The sequence below is a fragment of the Homarus americanus genome, unplaced genomic scaffold (genome assembly GCF_018991925.1).
Source record: "Homarus americanus isolate GMGI-L3 unplaced genomic scaffold, GMGI_Hamer_2.0 scaffold25467, whole genome shotgun sequence".
Taxonomy (NCBI): domain Eukaryota; kingdom Metazoa; phylum Arthropoda; class Malacostraca; order Decapoda; family Nephropidae; genus Homarus; species Homarus americanus.
The window spans coordinates 6518076-6539586 of NW_024732867.1; the positions used below are offsets into that span (position 1 = coordinate 6518076).

Genomic DNA, 21511 nt, shown 5'->3' on the forward strand with positions numbered 1-21511 from the left:
GGTGATTAATTTGAATATAATCATGCTATAGTTTGCACTCGACAAAAATTTTAGTAATCATTTAGTACATTATTTTGGGTACATGTAAAGTACAGCTTTGCCCTTGGGACAGTGTAGCGTGCCCAGAGAAACATTTGGCGCGAATTATAAAATATGATGCACCAGATTGACTCGAGCAAAATAAGAAAGATTCGCTTTAAATTAAAACATTGTCCTTAGTTGTGGGTGTCGCTTTAAATCAATAATCTTAAGTGGAATCGCTTTAAATCGATGTTCTACTGTATAAATATATTATGCAGAATAAGACTTGAAAGGCAACTGAAGATTTTACCAAATAGACATTAGTTTTTGTCTTTATTGCTATAACTCAATGGAAAATTATACCTTTAGTAGGTTAAGTGAGATCGTTACAAATAACTGTACCTAACAGCAACTGGGTAATTTCATTCTTATACTGTACTTGATTACAGACCATAATTTGTTTCGCTTATTAAACATTTGTTCACAATTCGGATTCCCCTCAAATGTTTAACAATTTGTCTTCACACTAATAAATATATCATCAAATTGTTTGCTGGAAAGTGTTAACAGTATACACAAAATTCTGAATTCAAACACCTCAAATTATTTGTCTCCTGTAAATAACAACTTTCAAGTTACAATAAGTTCAGGTCATATCTACCGACTCAAGTACTGTTAATTATCTCTAAACCTCTGTACATGACCAAATACTTGTGCTGTACTTACCCAACTATTCAGTGGTCCCCAGGTCGGTACCCGTTGGCATAAGTCACGGAGAATTCTTATCACCATCACACAGCTCTGAAGACCGTTGGCTCTAGCCTGAGGGACATCATGTTTGTAAATAACGACATTGAACCTACTAGTGCTGGTTGGTCCAAGATGGGCATTAATTATTCACTTGATGCACATTTACAAACAACCAAATATCTCATAGAGGAACCGGAAGGCACAAAGAAAATGAAGCTCCTATGACAGGGAAAACAATTTAAGTTTAAGCAATTAAGTTACTATTTTTCTTTCCATTTCACAAATCTTGAATCCTAAATATGTGCAATTAAATTATAAATAAAAACAGGATATATTGCCCATCTTGTACTAACAAGTGCATAGAGATGAAATAGAACAGACATTGTATACTCCTTTCACTCCATGCACCCACTACAGCCAGCACAATATAGACTTAAAAGTTATGTTGAACCAGGTTCTTGTATGAACTCTGCTTGGAAACTCCACAAAACAAAGGCTCCACTGCTGTTATACTGATAGCAAACTACTAAGGCGCAAGACACACCATTACTGGAACCATGTACAGCCCCTTTCCATAACGAAGCAGAGTCCTCCTGTACTTTCCAGCCTCATGCTTTTTCTTGTAGGCTAAGCCCACAATGAGACACCTCCATGAATGGGTAAAAGGGTATTGCTGTGAGGTAGCTGTAAAGGGGTGGGGTGGGGCAGGGATAAGGGGCATCTTTGGGGAAAAGGGATTCTACTATCTTGCCTCATATACCGATGAGGTGAAAGGTAGTAGGTCAAAACATCACTACCTCACGGCACACCAACCACAATCAGGGAGTAGTTAAGGGGGGCAATAGATTCTTCTTTTCCTAGCTAAAGATTGATCATGAAATTTAAAGGAAAAACAAAAAATAAAATAAAATTCACCATGATATGAATGAAATACAGGCTCTTTCCATCACTGTCCAAACCCTACAAACTGGCAGCTGTGAAAGATTGAGTACACTCTGAAAATCAGCATGAAAATGACCAACTCAGCAAGTTGAAAATGAGAAAGATCAAAACTAAGAAAGGCACAATTATTGCCAAAAGCATGAGGATCTTCTGGTACATAACCTTGCTAAGTCTCCATCCATGCTGATTTCCAGAATGTGCATTATAAAAACAAACAGGTGGCAGTTAATCAAGGTTGCACAGTAAAGGCAAAAACCTGACATGACCTAAAACTAGCCTATCAGTTTCTAACCCAACCCACCCACACATCTCCATAAGGCTGAAAAGTTTGAGGGAGGCTAGGCTAACCTGCTCCTTCACATTTATTCAAAGTAATGGAAGGAACAGCCTACCCTAGTTTAACCCTCAGATGAACGGGTTGCAAACCTGGAACCACTTGGCATGTCTGAGGGCAGCAAGAGCGTCCAGACATTTCTGCTTGTCGAGCACATCTGGAGGATCCTTGGCGGCGGTCACCTGGGAGTCTAAAATACAACAACACAGCTTCCGTCACACACCCGCGCCACACCCACCCACCTGCCATCGTCCTCTCACCACCCACCACCTCTGCCTGCACATGTAAACTTCACAACAGCCTAGCACCATGACGGTGTAGGCATAGGGTAAACAGGAAGCCAGGCAGTCTATAACCGAGTGCTTTTCTTTAAATAATTTAATATTTCAAAGCTATGTGTAAGATTCCTTGGCAAATATTGAGCAAAGAAATTTGAGTACAATATATGGTAGCTACTGACAAGTATTAATTAAAAATAAAGAATAAGACAGCTAAGACTGCTCTAGGTCTGTGTTCCCAGGGATGGTGGAGATTGGGTCAGGTGTGGCAAATGGGCAACTCTTCCCCTCTGCAGTACAAGAGAGCCACAATGTTCATGCCTGGTGTCAAGGCACAGACTTAACTGAAAAAAGTATAGTACAGTTTAGATTGAGGTCAAAAGCTGACTGCAAGAACGTAATTCTCTTGTCCAGTGTCTCTTTATATGGCCCTTTTCTCATTCCATTTACAGATGACCATCAAGACAGAGAGGGGAAAGTTATCACTTAGTGAACCAGGGGCCAGCAATGCTTAATTTACATAAAAAAAAAATTAAGTTGGTCACAAAACAGGGCCTACTAAACAATGTGTCCATAATATTGCTTTCACTGTGTCCCCTGGTCTCCATGTTAAGCAGTATAAGAGGCTAGTCTTGGTAGCATTTTCATCACAATTACTTGAGATCACAAATAGTCAATAATTTTGCTCAGTTCAACATGAAAAAGAGTATAGTGCTCTGTGATGAAAACCTTGACTTCCCCTAGTTAGAAAAGTCTTTCAATGGATACTGAGATATTCTGTTAAGATGAATGGGAGTAAGGGAAACAAAAGTGATAAAAAATTGATAGGGAGAGATTCATACTGAAAAATCAGTTTAAATGAAAGAAAAAGATTAGGAAAAAAATTGAAGACAGAATAATTTACTCAATCCATATAAAAGACTTCCTTCTTAACCTGTCTCTGTAGACAATCAGGCTATGATTTTTGCCTGTTTGTGTTACCTCCATCATGAAGAAGCTGTTCCCTCATAATGGGAGAAGTTAGGGTCACATTCACCGAAATCCGCTGCTCTCCAATATTCTGTACAACTAATGCTGCTTCTTCCACGACTCTCTGTATCTCATACTTGTCTTCCGGTGCCACCACCTAAAACAATTAAAAGAAATATTACTGCTGTCAACCCCTACAATAGGTAGACTATACTGTATTATAACTCAAAAGTTGCCTTGAACCAATAGTGGTAAAATTTGTAACTGGAGGCTGGGAAACAATAAATATATATCCAATATCCATTTAACAACACCTACATCCTAGTTACTGACAATCACATTGCATGTAAGTTGTTAAATGTTTATAATGTGTCCAATGAAGTAGGAGGAATATGCAATTAAGAAATAGTAGTACCAATAGTAGCACATAAAAGATATAGTTGAAAAATATCTATATACCATATAAAAATTAATTTAGAAACAATCATTCATGTTGCAAAATCAACGAGAAATGTTTTGATTCACTTTGCAACATATTCATAGCCCTGAAAGTAAATGTGCAAGATGCAAATGATTAAATATCATACTATGATGAAACATTCAACTAACTGCGCTTCACTAATGGCATACCTAGCAGCTGAATGAAAAAAAATATATATACAGTATACAATTCAGAAAGATAAGTGTATACTGCATGCCCTTAAAATTCGGTGTGTGTGTGTGATAGATTCTCAAAATGGCTGTGAATAACATTTGCTGTCATGAGGAGGGGGGGGGGAGGGTGTCCAGGGGATTACTTTTGTGCAAAGAAATGTATATTCCCTTTGTGTTTGCCCTTAGGATACACACAAAACACATACAAATAAATAATAAAGGGGGAAATCCTCTCATAAATAATCAGAAACAAGACAACAAAATGTCAACTCCATTCTTTGTTATTAAAGTTAACTTTAATAACAAAGCTGTACATGCCTGGGTGTAATAAGTATTCATAATAGGTGCTTTTATGTGTCAACACTCACCTGCCTTGATTCACTGCACATGCATATCTTCCCCTGTGAGTATTTATCAATCTGCTGGCAGCCACATGATTTTTTTTAATGGATTTACAGTCAGGGTTCAAAAGTTTTCTACGGCCCAAAATGAAGCAGCATTGACCCGACATGAGATACAACAGTCGGGGTAAGTCAGTTCAGAGACTGTTTCACCACAGGGAGGGAACTTTTCTCCCCAACACAGAGGTGGATATCTTGGAATACATCTTCACATGTATAGTATCATTAGGGTATGTAATAGAAAGCAGAATATATCATCCACATGTGGATACAACATAAGCATCTCTCTGTGGGTGCAGTGTACATATTAGGTGAACAAATCTGTGAGTGTGAACAGCCAACTACCCTCAAATGTATATCAAAGTGCAAGGGCACAAGCAAATGTGAAGATAAATAAGTATGCACATCCATGAACTTGTTTATAAAGCTAACTAACCATATGCATATATCTGGAGACAAGGTTCTAATCACAGCAAATGTGTTGGGTGGTAGCACGTTAAACATGTGAATAACCTCATGTACACAGGTGTGTTTCACAATCACTACCAACCAGTGTGAAGTTGTACTATGTCACTCCTAAAATGGTTTGTGAAATTTGAGAGGCATCAAGTGCACAAGAACTCTAACTCACCGCTAGCTGTTTTGGGAGATTATCTGCAACTCTGTCTAATAGAGTCCGTGTAGGTTTATCTCCACAGAGCACCACCAACTGCACACTAGTGTCTCCTCGCAACAGGAGTCCTTTTGCTAAAATACCCACTCGCATCACACCCTTCAGCATTCGAGGTGGACCATCCTCCTTCTTTTCACTAAAAACAGAAGAAAAATATATATATTTAAAGTATATACTTTATACTTTATAATTTGGATACCGTTTTGACATGTTTGTTTACAAAACACAAGTGCGACAGCAATTCACAGTCCACACACACTTGGAGCCCTCCCTACTGTAGCTATGATCGTTCACAACCAGTTTATAATGAACACTTTCAGTCCTCCTTCCCAACCACAATCGTTCTTATTAAATTTCTCTCGTTTTTATTTTTAATAATAAAAAGAATTCCAAAGAGAGCAACGTTCACCTGTTTTTTCTTACTGTACCAATTGGAGCAGAGACTACCCATGACAACACTTGGAAAAAATTGCTCAATTTCTGCTCCCAAAGTCGCTTCAATTAATTGCTCATAAATGTGCTCGTGTTATGGCGGCTTAAGTCTCCAACCCCCTACCCCCCCCCCCTCCATACACAGTCTACACACTTTATTGTGTTACCAGATTCAAAATCAATGTTGGAGGATATTCTCAAGAACTTGTTTAATTTAAGGTGGTGTGTAAGACCTGGCAAATGCACTAAAACACACTCTTCACTTGTGGTCATTCATGTATTTTTTTGCTATCCTGGTATGCTTTGTTATGACGCTCTCCCTCCACAACAATGTCCTATATCTAATTTAGCCCTATAACGTTTTAGATATGCAGTCCTTCCCTAGTAACTATTATATCCTGATGCTTCCTGGATGCCCAGTCCTCTCAACTCTTATACTGTACATCCTTTACCCCCATCCTTAATCTCCTCCTTGGCCTCTTTTTCTCCAAACATCCAACTTGAATTATATATACATTCTCACATCTTTTACTCTTCATTCTCGTAACACATCCAAACATATTGTGCGTGTTATACAAAGAGAATTAACCCGTCTTATAATTCTACGAAGCTAAATAACTTACTGTAGGTTAACCTTTATACACTTATAATAAATACTAATAACTTACCCATCTTTTTTGTCATCATCTCCTTTAGGATCTTCTTCTTTTACTTCTTTTTTAGCCTTTGGCTTAACCTGCTGTTCCTTGGGGGCATCTACCTCTGCCAAGTAGTCAGACACCATTTTCAGAGCCTTTTCTGTGTTGGACACAATCTTCTGGATAGCCCCGAGCTCCTCCTCTTTGGGATATATTTCTGCATGCTTTGCTAGAACATGGCGATCATCACTAGAATCTGGTCTGCGCATAGGCTTTGGGAGGAGAAATGTTTATATGTATGAGAACTTTACAATGGAGAGTTACTGGGAATTGGAAGCTACTGCATACCTCTGTGCCATACCCCCCAGACATACACACGACTCCAGGTCTGAATTAATAAAAACTTCAATTATAAAGTTGGGAAAAGAGGGGCAGGCTTATTCTCACATGCAAAACCAATGATTTTATACAGTGGCACTTTGCTTTAACTCAAAACTTGCTTATGATCCTAATCTGATAAATTTGGTAACACAATCACACACAAAATGAGGGATTTGCAACATTCACACATAAAATACCATACCAATCAATTTTTTTATATAATATATCGAGTCAATAAATATATTATACCAACACAAACATCCTATGGTTGTTTGCAAAAAAATTAATTACAGAATCAACAACCAGAAGAGTACATAGACCTTGAATAAATGCACCCAGACAGCCTTTACTCCCAAATTTTTCTTGCCATATGCCTTCCAAGGTGAATCTTGCTAAAATATTTCATGAAATACTTACTAAATAATCTATTATGGTTTGGATTCTATAAAACTGAATCAAAAGTATTCCTAATATTGAAGACTATCCAATTAAAAAGTACTTCAATTACTCTCACTTTGTTTATACAAAAACTTTCCCATTACTGAAGGATATTTACACTCAAACACGGTGGTTCTGGTTTCCGGAATACATCCCAGTTAGCAAACGTACATACAGTATGAGGTCTGGGAATAAGAAGGAATAAACAAAAGGCAAGAATGCACAAATGCAAGAGGAGATAAAATAAAAAGGTATCATCACTTACTAACTGGATATACAACATAAATTGAGAGAACGTAAATCACAAACACTGTGATGCACAAAACAAAAGAAACACAAGGAAAAAATATAAAAAATACTGTAGTCCCCCTCTCCCCCAACATAATTTCTGGTCCCATGATGCTTCCACCAAATGACCAAAGCCAACCAACTACCCTGACATGGCCTCCCTTCAGACATGTGCAAACCAATACAGTACTTAATTTAGTGTGAATGTCTTATCTAACCTATGGAGAGCTTGGGTAAATAATAACCTTCATGATAAAATAATGAAGCTGAGAAAGGAGATTGAAGTAGCAAAAAGCTAATAACAGATTTTCAAACAGAAAAGTCTCTACTAAGTCAATATAATACAATAAAATACATCATTATCAATTCAATCTGGCATGTTCGAACCTGGCTGTCAGAAAATATATTGAACGTTAACATTAAGATTCCTTTTCTTCAAATCACCAAATTTTCTTAATTATTCTTGTGATCACTTTGAAATTTAAAGGGGTCTTTTAGGTTTCCTCACAAAATGGAAAACTTTGGGGATACCACTCACCAAAATAAAAATTTGTGGTCATGGATAAAAATTTCAATTTACCACAGTAAAGAGACTTTAGTAAGCTCACATAATTCTCCGAGTGGTTCAGTTTATGTGATAGTTAAAATCCTTATTCCAGGGTCTCCACACAGGCATGACCCCTCATTCTCTTTCTTTCACCTTTGAAAAATGCGATCCAGTCAATATCTTTTTAGCTGATACAGATTAGGCCACACTAAAGCAAAAGCACATGCCTCCACTACACTAGTGCCAAAATAAATTTGGCAGAAAATCTAATCAGGTAATCCAAGAATGTTCTTAAAGAAAAAACAGTAATTCTGGGGAGTATTTGGATAATTCTGCCTACACATTTGGGCGAGATATACAGTACTGTTTATGTAAAGATCAAATAAATTTAAGCCCTATATAGAGCAAGACAATAATAAATGAAATAAAAAAAAATACTCTACAGGCTGACCTTGAAATTTTGGGCTAATTGGTATCCCAGTGGCCAAATTTTCAAAAGGCATGGATTTGAGAGATAAGCATTAAAAAGAAAAATTTGCAAATCATATGTTGAAAAACTAAATATTTATTGTTTCAAAGTTAAACCACAATGCCATATTTATTGGAAAGTTTTTTAATACATTAAACTCTATATCAGCGGTCCTTAACCGGGGGGGGGCACGCCCCCTAAGGACAGAGTAATTTCCGGGGGGGGGGGACCCAGAGCAAAAAATAATGAGGGGCCTTAACAGGTGTGTGTATGACCTTATTTGGATTTTCTTAGGGGGTGGAGGGGTTCTCCTTCACCACAGATACTTCAAAATGTCGTAAATGATAACTACGTCAATTAAAATGTAAAATTCCACTAAAAGTGACTGAATTAAACTAGTAATAATGTCGGTAAGTGTACAATAATTTGATGAATAAACGATAATTTTGAGGCTCCAGTACGATAATTCACATTTGAAAAATTGTCAACACTGACTGAGATGATTTCCAGTGCCAGTCGCCCGCGACGTCCGTCCGTGACAACTTTCTACCTCTCACACTCACACATTTCTTTCTTCAATTGAGCTATGATGTAGGGTAGACTTTTTATGAACGAACAATAATGATAATTACTTATATCAATTGAAAAGAATGCTAATTGTTTCGTTTTAATAACGAGAATGAAATTTGCCAACTCAAAATCACGAGTTGTCTACTTTGAGTGATGTTTTTGGCCATGTGGTGGTGGTGGTGGTGTTTATGATCATGATTTTAAAATTTTATATGAAGGAAGGAGGGGGGGCGTGCAGATGAGGACCAACTGCTATAGGGGGCGCGACCCTAAAAAGGTCAAGAACCACTGCTCTATATAAATGGTATTCAGAGTTAAATGATTTACTGAGTACTAGGTTGGTCTAATGTGAAACAAATTCAAATTGCATGTCAAAAAACTGACCAAAATTACTGATAGAGAATCAAATTTATACAAGGAATATCATAAAATACAATAGTACATATTTTATGTACAAAAAATAGCTCCTTCTGCAGTCAAACCATCACCTGGGCAACACAAACCAATTAAGTGAGGCAGTCAACCAACTGACTCACAGATATGTGGCTGCTGTGTGTATACTGTGATGTCACATTGGGGGTGGGAGAGCACAGCAACAGTTACAACCCACTGCCTCCACACACACACCCATCCATGCTCTTCACTTTTCTTGTTTTATAGTTTTATATTATATTTTCTTTATAATCAAGCCACATCATTTATATAGAATGGAATAAGTGTTGAAGAACTCCGCTTCTCCACAGATTCGTGCATTTTCAGAAGAACTTAAATTTAAAGATATTTTTTGTTCTAAAAAAAAAACAGACAAGCAAAAAACAGTCATTGGAAAACATTCATGAAAATGCACAGATTTGTGGAAAAATGGACTTCCAAGACACAAATTTGCAAGGTGAGCCTGTATATTCCTAATTTCAAAACAGTATTCTGTTTAATCCAAAATTATCAAGTTCATTAACAACTGTTTTTATTCCAAAAATAAGATATTAAGTCTTACCATCATTGGAGGCATTCCAGGCATGAACGGCGGTCTTGGCATACCAGGCGGCATCATGGGCGGAGGTCCAGGAGGACCTCTAGGATAACGGCGGCACCAGTCGAGATATTCACACTCCTCTTCATACCTTCTCCGCTCTTCCCAGTACCACCGCTCCTCCTCTTCCAGTAGTCGCTCCTCCTCACGTCGCCGCCACATCTCCTCACGCAGCTGGTGCAAACCAGGCTATTTACAAGCAATACTTATACTTAACTTAGAGATGTACAACATCATGCTCACTAAAATATACTTAGATAAAAATAAAATAAAAATCTATTTCAAAATTTTACTCTGAGTATAACAGAAAGTATACTGTATATTCAGTGATCACACTGACCGTTTAAAAATGATAAACAAATATACCACACAACAGTTATATGTAATAAACACTAAACATGCAAACAATGCACTCACAAATAAAACCATACAAGGTACAGTCATACGGAAGTCAAATACCAAAGTATTAGTGGACGATTATATTTCCATCATCCGCCCAACTCTGAATACCGGGTGCAGTTATATGAGACTGACGGACATGCACACATTAAATAAATCTAGTTTATAACTCTAAAGGTTAAAAAAAAAATGTATATACCAAACTGTCAACACAGATTAAAGAATATGAAAGTAAAAAATTACTCCAGAAGATGAGAACAGATGTTAAAACTGTAGTCCAAATGATCAATATGCAAATACATTTAGTCCTCTGTATCTTCAAAATAACAACACAATACAATCACAAAATTAAAAAAATGTCACAAATTGTATTACCAGAAAGGAAAAAAGATCCCAGTAAAACTTTCCAATTATAATAAAACAGCTATGGTAATGTTATTAATGACTTAAAAACACTTTCAGGCAACTTTCGAGAAAAACCTTCATCTAAATTATGAAAGTATTCTTAACAAAATTTACAAATCATAGTACAGTAGTATTTAGGCAAGACCCCTCTAAAGCAGTGACCCCCAACATATAAATTCAAACATTGTGTACAAAACTGAAAAACTACACTTGACTACTTATCCCTGCAGAAAAAAATGCAATTGAAATGCCATGCAATTTACCTACCCGTTCTCAGGAATTTGTAAGAGGCTTTAGTTTGAAGAAAAAACATTTATAAAACTTTCAATTATTAAAATAGCCAACTGTACACATGAACCTGGCAATCCAATCAAGTGTGGACTAACCTTGGCATGCACTTGGAGTTTTCATATACCGAGTACAGTATGTATCAGCTAAGAACTAAAATATCAGTAAAGTATTAAGAGTTCTGACCACGAGGCAAGTCACTCCAATTCCATCAATGTGGAATCATGCGCTTAGCGTACTCAAGTAAACCCAAAAACACCTCGTCAATGCAAAGTGAAGTGTAATTAGCAGTAAATTGGTGTTATAATGTGTTATGGCAAGGTTTCTACTGTATATATTTACAAAAGCTATGTCTCACATAGCCAGTATCTCACCTGTTGGCGGCGAAGCTTTTCTTCTTGAAGTTTACGTTGACGCAATGATGGTTTCACTTCCACAACTAATTCTGGATTAACTTTTTTCTTGTACTGTAGTCGATGACGACGACCCTTCATGTGCATCTCTTTGGCGTTGGGATCATTGAAACGACACTCACACAACTTGCAATTGAAACTGATCACTTTGCCTACAAGAAAAGATGTTATTCATGTAAATAATTAGGAGACTTTTAGATATCAGTAAATGGGGTTGAATCTTACTGCAACACAAATGTCCGAGGGGATTAATGGTAACATCTCTATTCTGATATATTTCACAAAATCATGAACACAAAACTAAATTTTTCTTTAGGGAAGAAATTGGATGACTTGAGGTATAAAAAATTCCTTTTCAATGTAAAGAAATAATTCAAATAAGAACTATCTCACTTATATGTCACGCGTAACACCCTACCTTCTTCATTTTTAATTTCTTCAATATATTCTTGTCCTACAGGTTCAACGTCTTTTTCCTTGAGGTCTAACAAATCATCCTTAAGGTCATCTTTCTTGCCATCTGTAGCAGTTAGGGTACCTGTGGTAGCTGCTGTACCTCCACTAGTGGTAGTCTTAGCACCTACGGCAGCTCCTGCCGTGGTGGTTGATGTCTTGGTTGTACCTCCAACTACAACAGGGTCAGTTGATGGAATTGGTTTGCCCAATTTTTGGTGAAGTTTTACAACCTTTAAAGAGAAAAGGCTTGGTGAGTCCACTGACAAGTCAAAAGTAAATATTCCTTTATCTAACAAGTGCTTCTTAACCATTTTGGAGCTGCACCACCTATCAACATTGAATCCACCCTCCCATCAACACTAAATCCATGCCCACCCCCATCAACACTGAATCCATGCCCACCCCCATCACCAACACTGAATCCATGCCCACCCCATCACCAACACTGAATCCATGCCCACTCCCATCACCAACACTAAATCCATGCCCACCCCCATCAACGGTGAAACCATCCCTCCACCTATCATCAACGGTGAAACCATCCCTCCACCTATCATCAACGGTGAAACCATCCCTCCACCTATCATCAACGGTGAAACCATCCCTCCACCTATCATCAACGTCCCTCCACCTATCAACAGTGAAACCATCCTCCACCTATCAACGTGAAACCATCCCTCCACCCATGAAACCATCCTCCACCTATTATCAACGGTGAAACCATCCCTCCACCTATCATCAACGGTGAAACCAACCTATCATCAACCCATCCCCCACCTATCATCAACGGTGAAACCATCCCTCCACCTATCATCAACAGTGAAACCATCCCCCCCACCTATCATCAACAGTGAAACCATCCCTCCACCTATCATCAACAGTGAAACCATCTCTCCACCTATCATCAATGGTGAAACCATCCCTCCACCTATCATCAAAAGTGAAACCATCCCTCCACCTATCATCAACAGTGAATCCCTGGCACACTACAAATTTATGAAATGGTAAGACATACAGGATGAAGCCACTGAAGTAACCGATATCTGTCATTCAGAGGCAAAATGGTGATCCTCATATTATTGTAACACTGTCCCAGCTCAGTCAAGCAGAACTGTTACTCCGATATATGTTGAAGCACAAGCACTGTGTTTGTACCTCATACAGTACACATACACATGCATGCACAACACAGATTCAGTATTCTGAGCCAGGAGTCAGAATTATGTTCAATCTTCGAGACAATTACCTCCCAAGTTCAGAACCAATGCTTTATCATGAGCAAAGAAAAATATTCAGCCAGAAACTATGTTTTTCCTTGAGGAAAGGCCAAGAATATTTACATACTTTATATATTTTCTAAATCAATGGACACATGATGCAAACCATTGTTTCACTATCACAGACATGAAGTCTCTCACAAAGAGTAGGATCACTTACAATAGTCTACAAAAAATTAAAATGCAATTCATTTCTACAATGAGATAAGTACAGTATTATACTGTAGTCAGGGAACCTGTCTACAATCACTACTCTGCCTTCATACATAAATTTCTGATATTCAGTAATTATTCTTAAGGATCACACAACATTAAGAGTTAAGACAAGACCTTAACACTTGACACAAAAATAATAATTCCTTAAATAATGGACTTCTACCTCCTGCAACCAATTTTGTTTCCCAAAACAGGATACAGGGTATTTGGTTTTTAAACAATCAATTTATAATTCTTATTATTATCTAATTTTTACCTTTTGATGTTTGGCACCACGAATGTGAGCAGCATATGCATCTGCACCGGTACAGGTGACATCACAGAGTTCACAACGCAGCGAGGCTCCATGGCGGGACGGCGTTGGTCCAGCCTTTGCAGCCGCCTCTTTTTTCTTGTGCTTCTGGCCTTCAAGATGTTCTCGGTAAGTTTGAGGTCCTGCACAACTTATCTTACAAACATCACAATAGTGAAGCTGCTGTGGTTTTGGGGGTGCCTTAGGCTTCTGAGCCTTGCCCTGCATAGTTCCAGGTTTCTTGAAAGTTTGCCAAGTATTGCCTGTAGTTTTCACAGCAGCTACAGTTGCAGCTGGCTGAGATGTTTGCTGCATATACACAGGCAATGCTGTGGCTGTTGGAAATAAAAGATTACAACTTTCATAACATTTAAACATATGAAGCATTACCATTAATTACAGCTTAAATAAAAATGACTAAGATAAAGTATATTGGAGCCAAGTATGTATAAGTAACCTTTGAATGATCCAGCATACTGCATATCAAGTCCTAAGATAACATCAGTGCAGTGCTGTTCAAACTTGTTCACCAGATGACATATTAACCTTTTTGATTTGTGTAATAAAAACAATAAGTCAGATATCTGAGTAACCAACAAATGCTTTGGGAGCCTAAAGGAAGGACAAAACACATATAACCATTTTATTGAAGTGTTGAGTTTTAAATTCCATTTATATCCTTGCACTTTGACTATCATTCTGAATTTAACACTCGAGCTAAAGAACATCCGAGCCTACTGTAAGTTTTAGCCTAGACTTTAACCCCTCGAGGGCTTTATACGCCATATGAAATTTTTTTCAGGCAATTTGGGTTTTAACATCAATAGAAAAAATATAATTTTTCCTCAGTCTCTCATAAGCTCTCAGCAACTTGGTGCTGGCTCCCGTACAAATGTACTATTTATGTTGGCTAAAAAAAAAGAAGTGTTTTTAGCTTAATTGGAACCAATTTTAGATACTCCAGTACCAAATTCACATCGCTAACACAATTACAACAGATGTTATGAATAAAAGTTCATACACTTTTTGACAGCAGTAAGTATTTTCACCTATGGCCAATTATAATGGATAAGAGAATTACTCAGAGTAGAGGTGTGTTTCTTATGGTATACATTATTACTGCTCTATAATATGTCTGTTGATGAAAAATAGTCTTGAGGTGACTATGACACTCCCACTGCTTCCAAACACTATATATATAAGAAAATAAGGAGTCTGCAATAGGCCGGTTGGCCTGTGCATCGCAGCTCCTCTCGAGAGTTACTACCACTCTCTATCATCCATGAATCTATCTAGCCTCCTTTTAAAACTTTCCAGCACTTACTACAAAGTTGCTAAGTTGCTTGTTCCACTCGTTCACCACCCTATTTGTGGAACAGTTCCTCCCTATCACCCTCCTAAACCTAAACTTATCCAACATAAATCCATTGCTACGAGTCCTATCCTGCTCGAATTTTATAAGAACTTTACAGTATCTATATCTCCTTTATTGATTCCGTTCACCCACTTAAATACTTCTATCATATCTCCCCGCACTCTTCGTCTTTCTAGGGAATTCAAGTTTAATTTCTTTAATCTATCTTGATAAGGAAGGTTTCTAAGTCCCCGAATCATTTTCGTCATTCTTCGTTGTACCGACTCCAGTGAATTGATATCCATTCTATAATAAGGACACCAAAACTGAACCGCATAATCGAGGTGCGGCCTGACTAGCGCAATATATAGTTGCAATGAGACCTCTGCACTCTTATTACTTACACTTCTAGATATAAAACCTAATACTCCATTTGCCTTATTTCGAACACTAACACACTGTTTTCTAGGCCATAGGCCCGGGCTTACAAGTACCCCTAAGTCTCTTTCACGTCGACTTTTCTAGGTTGATGTTGTTACGACTGTATACATTGACAGTATTTGTTCTTCCAATATTAAGTACGCTGCACCTGCTGGTGTTGAATTTCATTTGCCACTTTCCTGACCACTCCTGCAGTTTATTTAAATCCTCCTGTAGTGCATTTGCATCCTGCCCTGAATTAATCTGCAGCCCTATTTTCGTGTCATCCGCAAACTTGCTTATGTCACTGCTGATCCCAGTGTCTGGAAGCATAATGTGTTGTCTAATGGTAGACCCTGCTGCCATATGGCATCACAAAAATTTTGACCAAGTCCCAGGTTGCTGATCTGACTTTCTGCCCCATTTACACACAATTGCAAGGTCTCAATTGTTTCTCTTACTATTGACAACACAACATACATACAGTATATCGCTTCTCACTTGATTTTTTTTTCATTCTTGTATGTATTATTACTATTATTATTTCAATTTTTATCTTTTATAAATTATCATCATTACTACATCCTCCCCTTCCCTGATGTGGGTCAGTGACCTGTGCCCGGGTGGGCTAATCCCCGTAAAAATAAAAATTATATATACAGTAGAAAATCAATTATTGATTTAAAGTGACACCCATAATTAATGACACTATTAATTTAAAGCGAATCTTTCCTATTTAACACGAGTCAAATCTGTGCCGGAATACCCAGAGGGTTGTCGGGTGGGTATTAGTAACACCTGCCTCTCATGTGTGTCAATTTAGTGTGCTTAAACCTCTCTCATACTCGTTCATAATGCCCAAACACAGCCAACTTAGTACTGTACATGTACTCAAATGTACTGTACTAAATAATTACTATACATTTTATGTCTAGTGCAAACTATAGCATGTTTATATTCAAATGAATCACTATCTTACAAGAATTCCACCAATGTAAGTTATATTCTCCCCAGTCAATTCAGTGACACTTTATAAGAGAAAAAGTTCCTCTATATGACATAAGATGCAAGGGATTAATATCCCTGCCGGCTGGTGAATACCTCACCCTCCACCCCTTCCTGGCTGTCAACACATCACCTCCATCTTCCCAGGGCTTAAGGTAGTTTTAGGCTTAAAGTTTTTATCTTATAAAATGTCAAGGAGTAAAGTTAGAATATAATTTGCATTGCTGGAATTCTTGTAAGATAATTTGAATGTAGACATTACACACCTAAAATATGTTGAGAGGAAAGTGAAAGTGCATGGCGAGTGGTAGGGATGGAGTGAGGCAGACGAGTGGCGGGCAGTGTGCGGCGCCAGTTCAACCAAACTAAATTATTCCATTGAAACAACACTTCGATTTAGTGCGAATTAAATTTAAAGCGACCTCTCTTGGAACGTATCTCACGTTATAATGACTTCTACTGAATAATATATATTCTTTCCCTGGTGAAAAATTATGGGCCAAACATGAAATGCAGGGCAAAAAATGCTGAAGCCAGAATTCATTCACCTCTCCCTTCCCCCAAAAATGGAGCCAGATCCACCAACTAAATAGTTGTATACAATTCTAACAGAAAGGCTTGCCACCTTCACGTAAAGGACCATTATCTAGAATAAATCAAACTTGGTGACGTAGATTGCGTCGCTAAGCGCCCCCGTGCTGGACTAATACCCCCTGCTCAGCTGTACCTCACACTTGAGAGCACCCTCCCATATGCAGAAGCCTAACCTAACCCTTTTTAAATTTACTTTATAGACTCCGGTAGCATTAAATAGTCTGATAATTGAAACAATATATTTTACCACAAAATAAAGTCATGATATTACTGTAATTTTGTTAGGTGGTATCTAATTAAAATGTCCCTAAATTTATTAGTTTTTTCCAGGTTTTCCTTCATGTTTTGACCAAATATTTACAAAGACAAATAAAACTGGTCAAGTCTTGCAGCTCTCAAACAGTACAGGCCATCTTCACAAATTATGTCTACTTTGTACCAGTAGCTGAGAATAATGATTAAATTCATAAACAATAGTGATTATAATAAAGTGTTCCCTTGTATAGAAACAGCCTAGAGTACAGTACAGTATCTGGTAATCTATGGTAACTCAACAGGGCACATTAGAAACCATGACTGGCATGTAAGGTATTTTGTATTACCTGTATACTACTGAAAAACATAAAATTATACCATCATGGGAAGTTAATATTACTGCACAATAACAAATACTGTAATGTTGTAAAATGTAAATGTTATTCACCACAAACCTCAGGTTTTACTGAAAGCATTTACCAAACATGTTTATCTAGACAGGACCACCTTCACCAAACTGTCAAACATCCAGATAAGAATATGTCTTGGAGATGCTTTTCTTATTGAAGCATTGGTCTGTTGCAGTCAGTAGAAGGAATGATGAACACTATTCCATAATTAAGTTCTGATGAGGGATGCTGTTCCTTAAATGAACATGTGGTTTCCTGATGGCTCAGGAGTTTATGAAAATGACCTTGCTTCCTGTTGTAGTGTATATCCAGAAAACTTACTCAATACCCTGTATAGTACTTTACTGTACAGGCAGTCATCAACTTATGAGCGAGTTGTAGTCCTAGACCATTTGTAGTAAAATTGTTCGGAGGTCGAATATCATTGTCGGTACCCTTTACCACCTTTTTAATTCTGTATGTACTGTTTCATGGATATATAATAACTAAGAATTCAAATGTTGCATAGCATGATTACTGGTGTTGGCTTACTTGGAAGAGGGTTTGTTGGTTGATTGAGGTAATTACATCCCTGGCAACACACTAAAACAAAATAATGCAAGGTAAAAACACAATAAGTAACATAGTTGGAGTTAGATACAAACCAACAATTGTAAATAGTTCTTCCCTGGAAAGTGCCTGGACTATCCGAAATCCGGACTTCCCAAGGTTTACTGTACGCGGTATGATTTTGCACGAATAAAATCTTCAATATGCAGGTACCAATTGTTTATTTTTAAGTTCTCATATTATACTTATGACATTTTGCATTCAGTAACTTTTGTAGTACTTAATATTCACTATTATATAGCATTAAACAATTTTCATGACAGTGATTATGTATTGCTTTCTTTTGTTTACCTAATTTGGAATCATGACTACAGTTCATAATGTAACTGTAATCGATTACATTACTTTTGAAAGGAATCATGATCATGAATTTGCAAGGTTCAGTAATTTCATTCTTGATTGCCCGAAATAACCCTTCAAAACTGTTTGAGGGGTCACCATCCTAATCCTCAGTGAGCACCATTGTCTACATCACCTTCCTCACCACTGGCTGCCTCAACAGTCGACATCATCGGAGTCTGTTTTCACCCCCATGCAGCCATCATGATAAATGGTGGGTAAGTGGACCGCTAGACTTGAGACAAAGAATACGTACGAGTTGAGCTGCCTAGTTCATAAATATCCTATACAAACTACTTTGTCCCGCCAGGACATTCAAACTTTGCCGAGGTCACTATAATGGGCATCGAGAAACATCACCTGGACTGAAGGGTCAACACCCAGAGAAACCCTGATTTCCGTCGGCCATTCACCTCTTTCCATATGTTTTATGAAGTATAATTTCCCCTTTAACATAAATGTGTGAAGATTCTCAATTGCATTAACAACATTCTATTGTTTCTCACACATGGTTGGGAATGTTTTTTTTTAAAGCACAGGCAATCTCCGGGGTTACGAACAAGTTCCGTTCCAACCGACGTTCTTAAGTCGAACCATATACCATTTGTGCATAACGTACTTTTTTTTTTACGGGAATTAGCCCACCCAGGCAGAGCATTCCACAGTTTGGCTGTGTGAGGAAAGAAGGATGTACTATAATGTTTAAAATCTCATGACAAAATAGAGTAAATGAAATACTTGTACTGTAAATTTCAAGTTTAAAATCACATTGAAACCTGAATCAAGGCGAGGCTAATAGGCATATGCCACTAATTTGATCTTCCATCCACATCACTAACAATCTTTCCATTTCACTTATCAATCTACTTCATTGGTTTGTTACCACAGTTGACTGCATTGGTGTTGATCCTTTCACATGTTCAAGAATTTTCTGTTTCTTTCAAAATTGTTCCGACCGTTGACCGACTGGAGCCAAACTCTCTACCAATGACTGACTGTTTTGCCCTTTTCAGAATATTTAATTACATCAACTTTCACTTACATTGCAATTGTTTTCCTTTTCTTGGATACACTACTGTACTACGACTTGCATTTGGGATCGATAATGAGGGCATAAAAAGAGTTAATAATAAAAAAGACGACACTTTGCACTTGGTCACGCATTACTGAGACGAGCATAAGACGTACTGATGCTATCACAAGGCACGTGACTGGGTGACGCTCCACTGCATCACGCAAATTAGTTCTCGCACGTTACTACGAACTATTGTACTAATGTCGGATTCTTAAAATAATATACTTTGTGGGGACCTTGTTGGTATCGGCAGTCAGCTGTATGTAACCCGGAGACCTCCTGTACATTATAAGTGGAAAATGCAGCAAGGAAAGCACTACAATCAAAACAAAAAAAAGATGGCAGTGTACACACTGGTCACAGCACGCCACATTCCGGTAGTCCTGGATCGCAGTTCAAAATTTCAACTGAATATTTGGTCAATATTTAAATTTTATTTTAATGAGATATTGCTCATAAGTTTGAGGATTCCTATGTAGGGTACTGCCTGTACTTGTAAAGTAAGAATATAGAAGTGGTCAAGTGTCCAGGAAACTCCACTGGTTTAAACCCAATTCAAAATCTCTGGGACTTTAAAAAAAAAAGAAAAAAAAAAAGACAAACCAGCCATCTAAGTTCATATAAGAGGAAATTAAGAACCTGTGACAAACCTTGGTAGACACTCAGCCAAAACGTGTAAAACAAGTCTTAGACAAAAGTGAAGGGCACAACAAAACACTACATTAACCTATTCTGTAAATGCTTTCAACAAAACCTCAACTTTGAGTAAGAAATTTACTTGGTGTAAGTAATTTGCACAGCACTAAGTAATGTAAGGATATCCAAACTGTCATGCCCCCAAGACATAAACAGTAAACCCTCTCAATAACAAACTTAACTACTGGATATTCCCAATAACGGACATCCTTCTGTACTGTTTAATTAATTAACTCGACCAGTACGTACAGTCTGATATTGGGATCACTATTGACCATGTGGTTAGTATGTACACGTTGGATCTTATGACTCATTATAACATTTACAGGATGATGCCTAACAACAATGGGCTTATACAGTAAACCCTCCACAACTCGGCACGGTTATGGTTATTAATAGAGCTCGGAAAATGACGTTTTTTAAAATTATCTGGGAAAATCTTGGCATATCTGGCCACCAGCATCACCTACCATGTATCGGTCACCCTTTTTACATTTAGTAATTACACATACACACAGCAATGATCCATACATCACCCGATGTGTTGGGAGGGTTGGTATGCGTGCTTGTATGGTAAAGGTTTCCACCTACCTATGGCAGGGCAAGGAAAGCAGGGCTACTACCATAATACAGTACCAACATGCATATTCCACTATCCCTCGTCCGCAGTGTCGGAGTGTTTCGCACATAATCCGTGCGGTATTTTTTTACTGTGTATACACATACCTGTATATGGGTCGATATTTTTTGTGTTGTATTTTTTGGAGGAGGAGGAGGAGGAGGGCCTCGATAAGTCAGATTTTGGTATAACTCGGCAAGGCCAGAGCCCCACATGTGCCGAGTTATAGAGGGTTTACTGTATAGCTGTTAAACTGTCAAACACACTAATATCTCTTCTAAAGGGGAGGAGGATGGGAAAAGGGAGGGAGGGGAGGGAGTGTATAAGTAGATATTATGCATGAATTCTTTAGTATGAATGTGTCATTGAGCATGAAAAATACTTGCTGGGATCAGCAGTACATCTAATTCCTCTGTTATGAATCACCCTGCAGCAACGTTATATTTTTCAACTTTATTTTCCCCCAGTTTACACATCATATATAAGAATTGTATTGCTAGGTAATCTCTGATAATAAATATCTAACCATTCAAAGCAAATCTGTCAACTCTTCCCCATACAGTGTTCCCAGATC

The 21511-nt window shown here is 37.7% G+C and overlaps 1 protein-coding gene across 5 annotated transcripts in view; it reads right to left on the bottom strand.

The window, feature by feature from the left end:
- The window catches only part of LOC121869170 (zinc finger RNA-binding protein-like), a 50967-nt gene that overhangs the window by 20132 nt on the left and 9324 nt on the right, over positions 1-21511 (bottom strand). For 3 of the 5 annotated variants that reach the window (XM_042370382.1, XM_042370380.1, XM_042370379.1), the window contains exons 4-13: positions 18131-18181; positions 13526-13896; positions 11739-12006; positions 11282-11472; positions 9780-10004; positions 6123-6364; positions 4981-5158; positions 3307-3451; positions 2140-2237; positions 748-843 (exon numbers count right to left, since the gene is read on the bottom strand). In XM_042370382.1, coding sequence (XP_042226316.1) covers positions 748-843; positions 2140-2237; positions 3307-3451; positions 4981-5158; positions 6123-6364; positions 9780-10004; positions 11282-11472; positions 11739-12006; positions 13526-13896; positions 18131-18181 — 1865 coding nt within the window. The remainder of the gene's footprint in view (positions 1-747; positions 844-2139; positions 2238-3306; positions 3452-4980; positions 5159-6122; positions 6365-9779; positions 10005-11281; positions 11473-11738; positions 12007-13525; positions 13897-18130; positions 18182-21511) is intronic. The other 2 variants (XM_042370381.1, XM_042370383.1) reach the window with 2 other exon arrangements.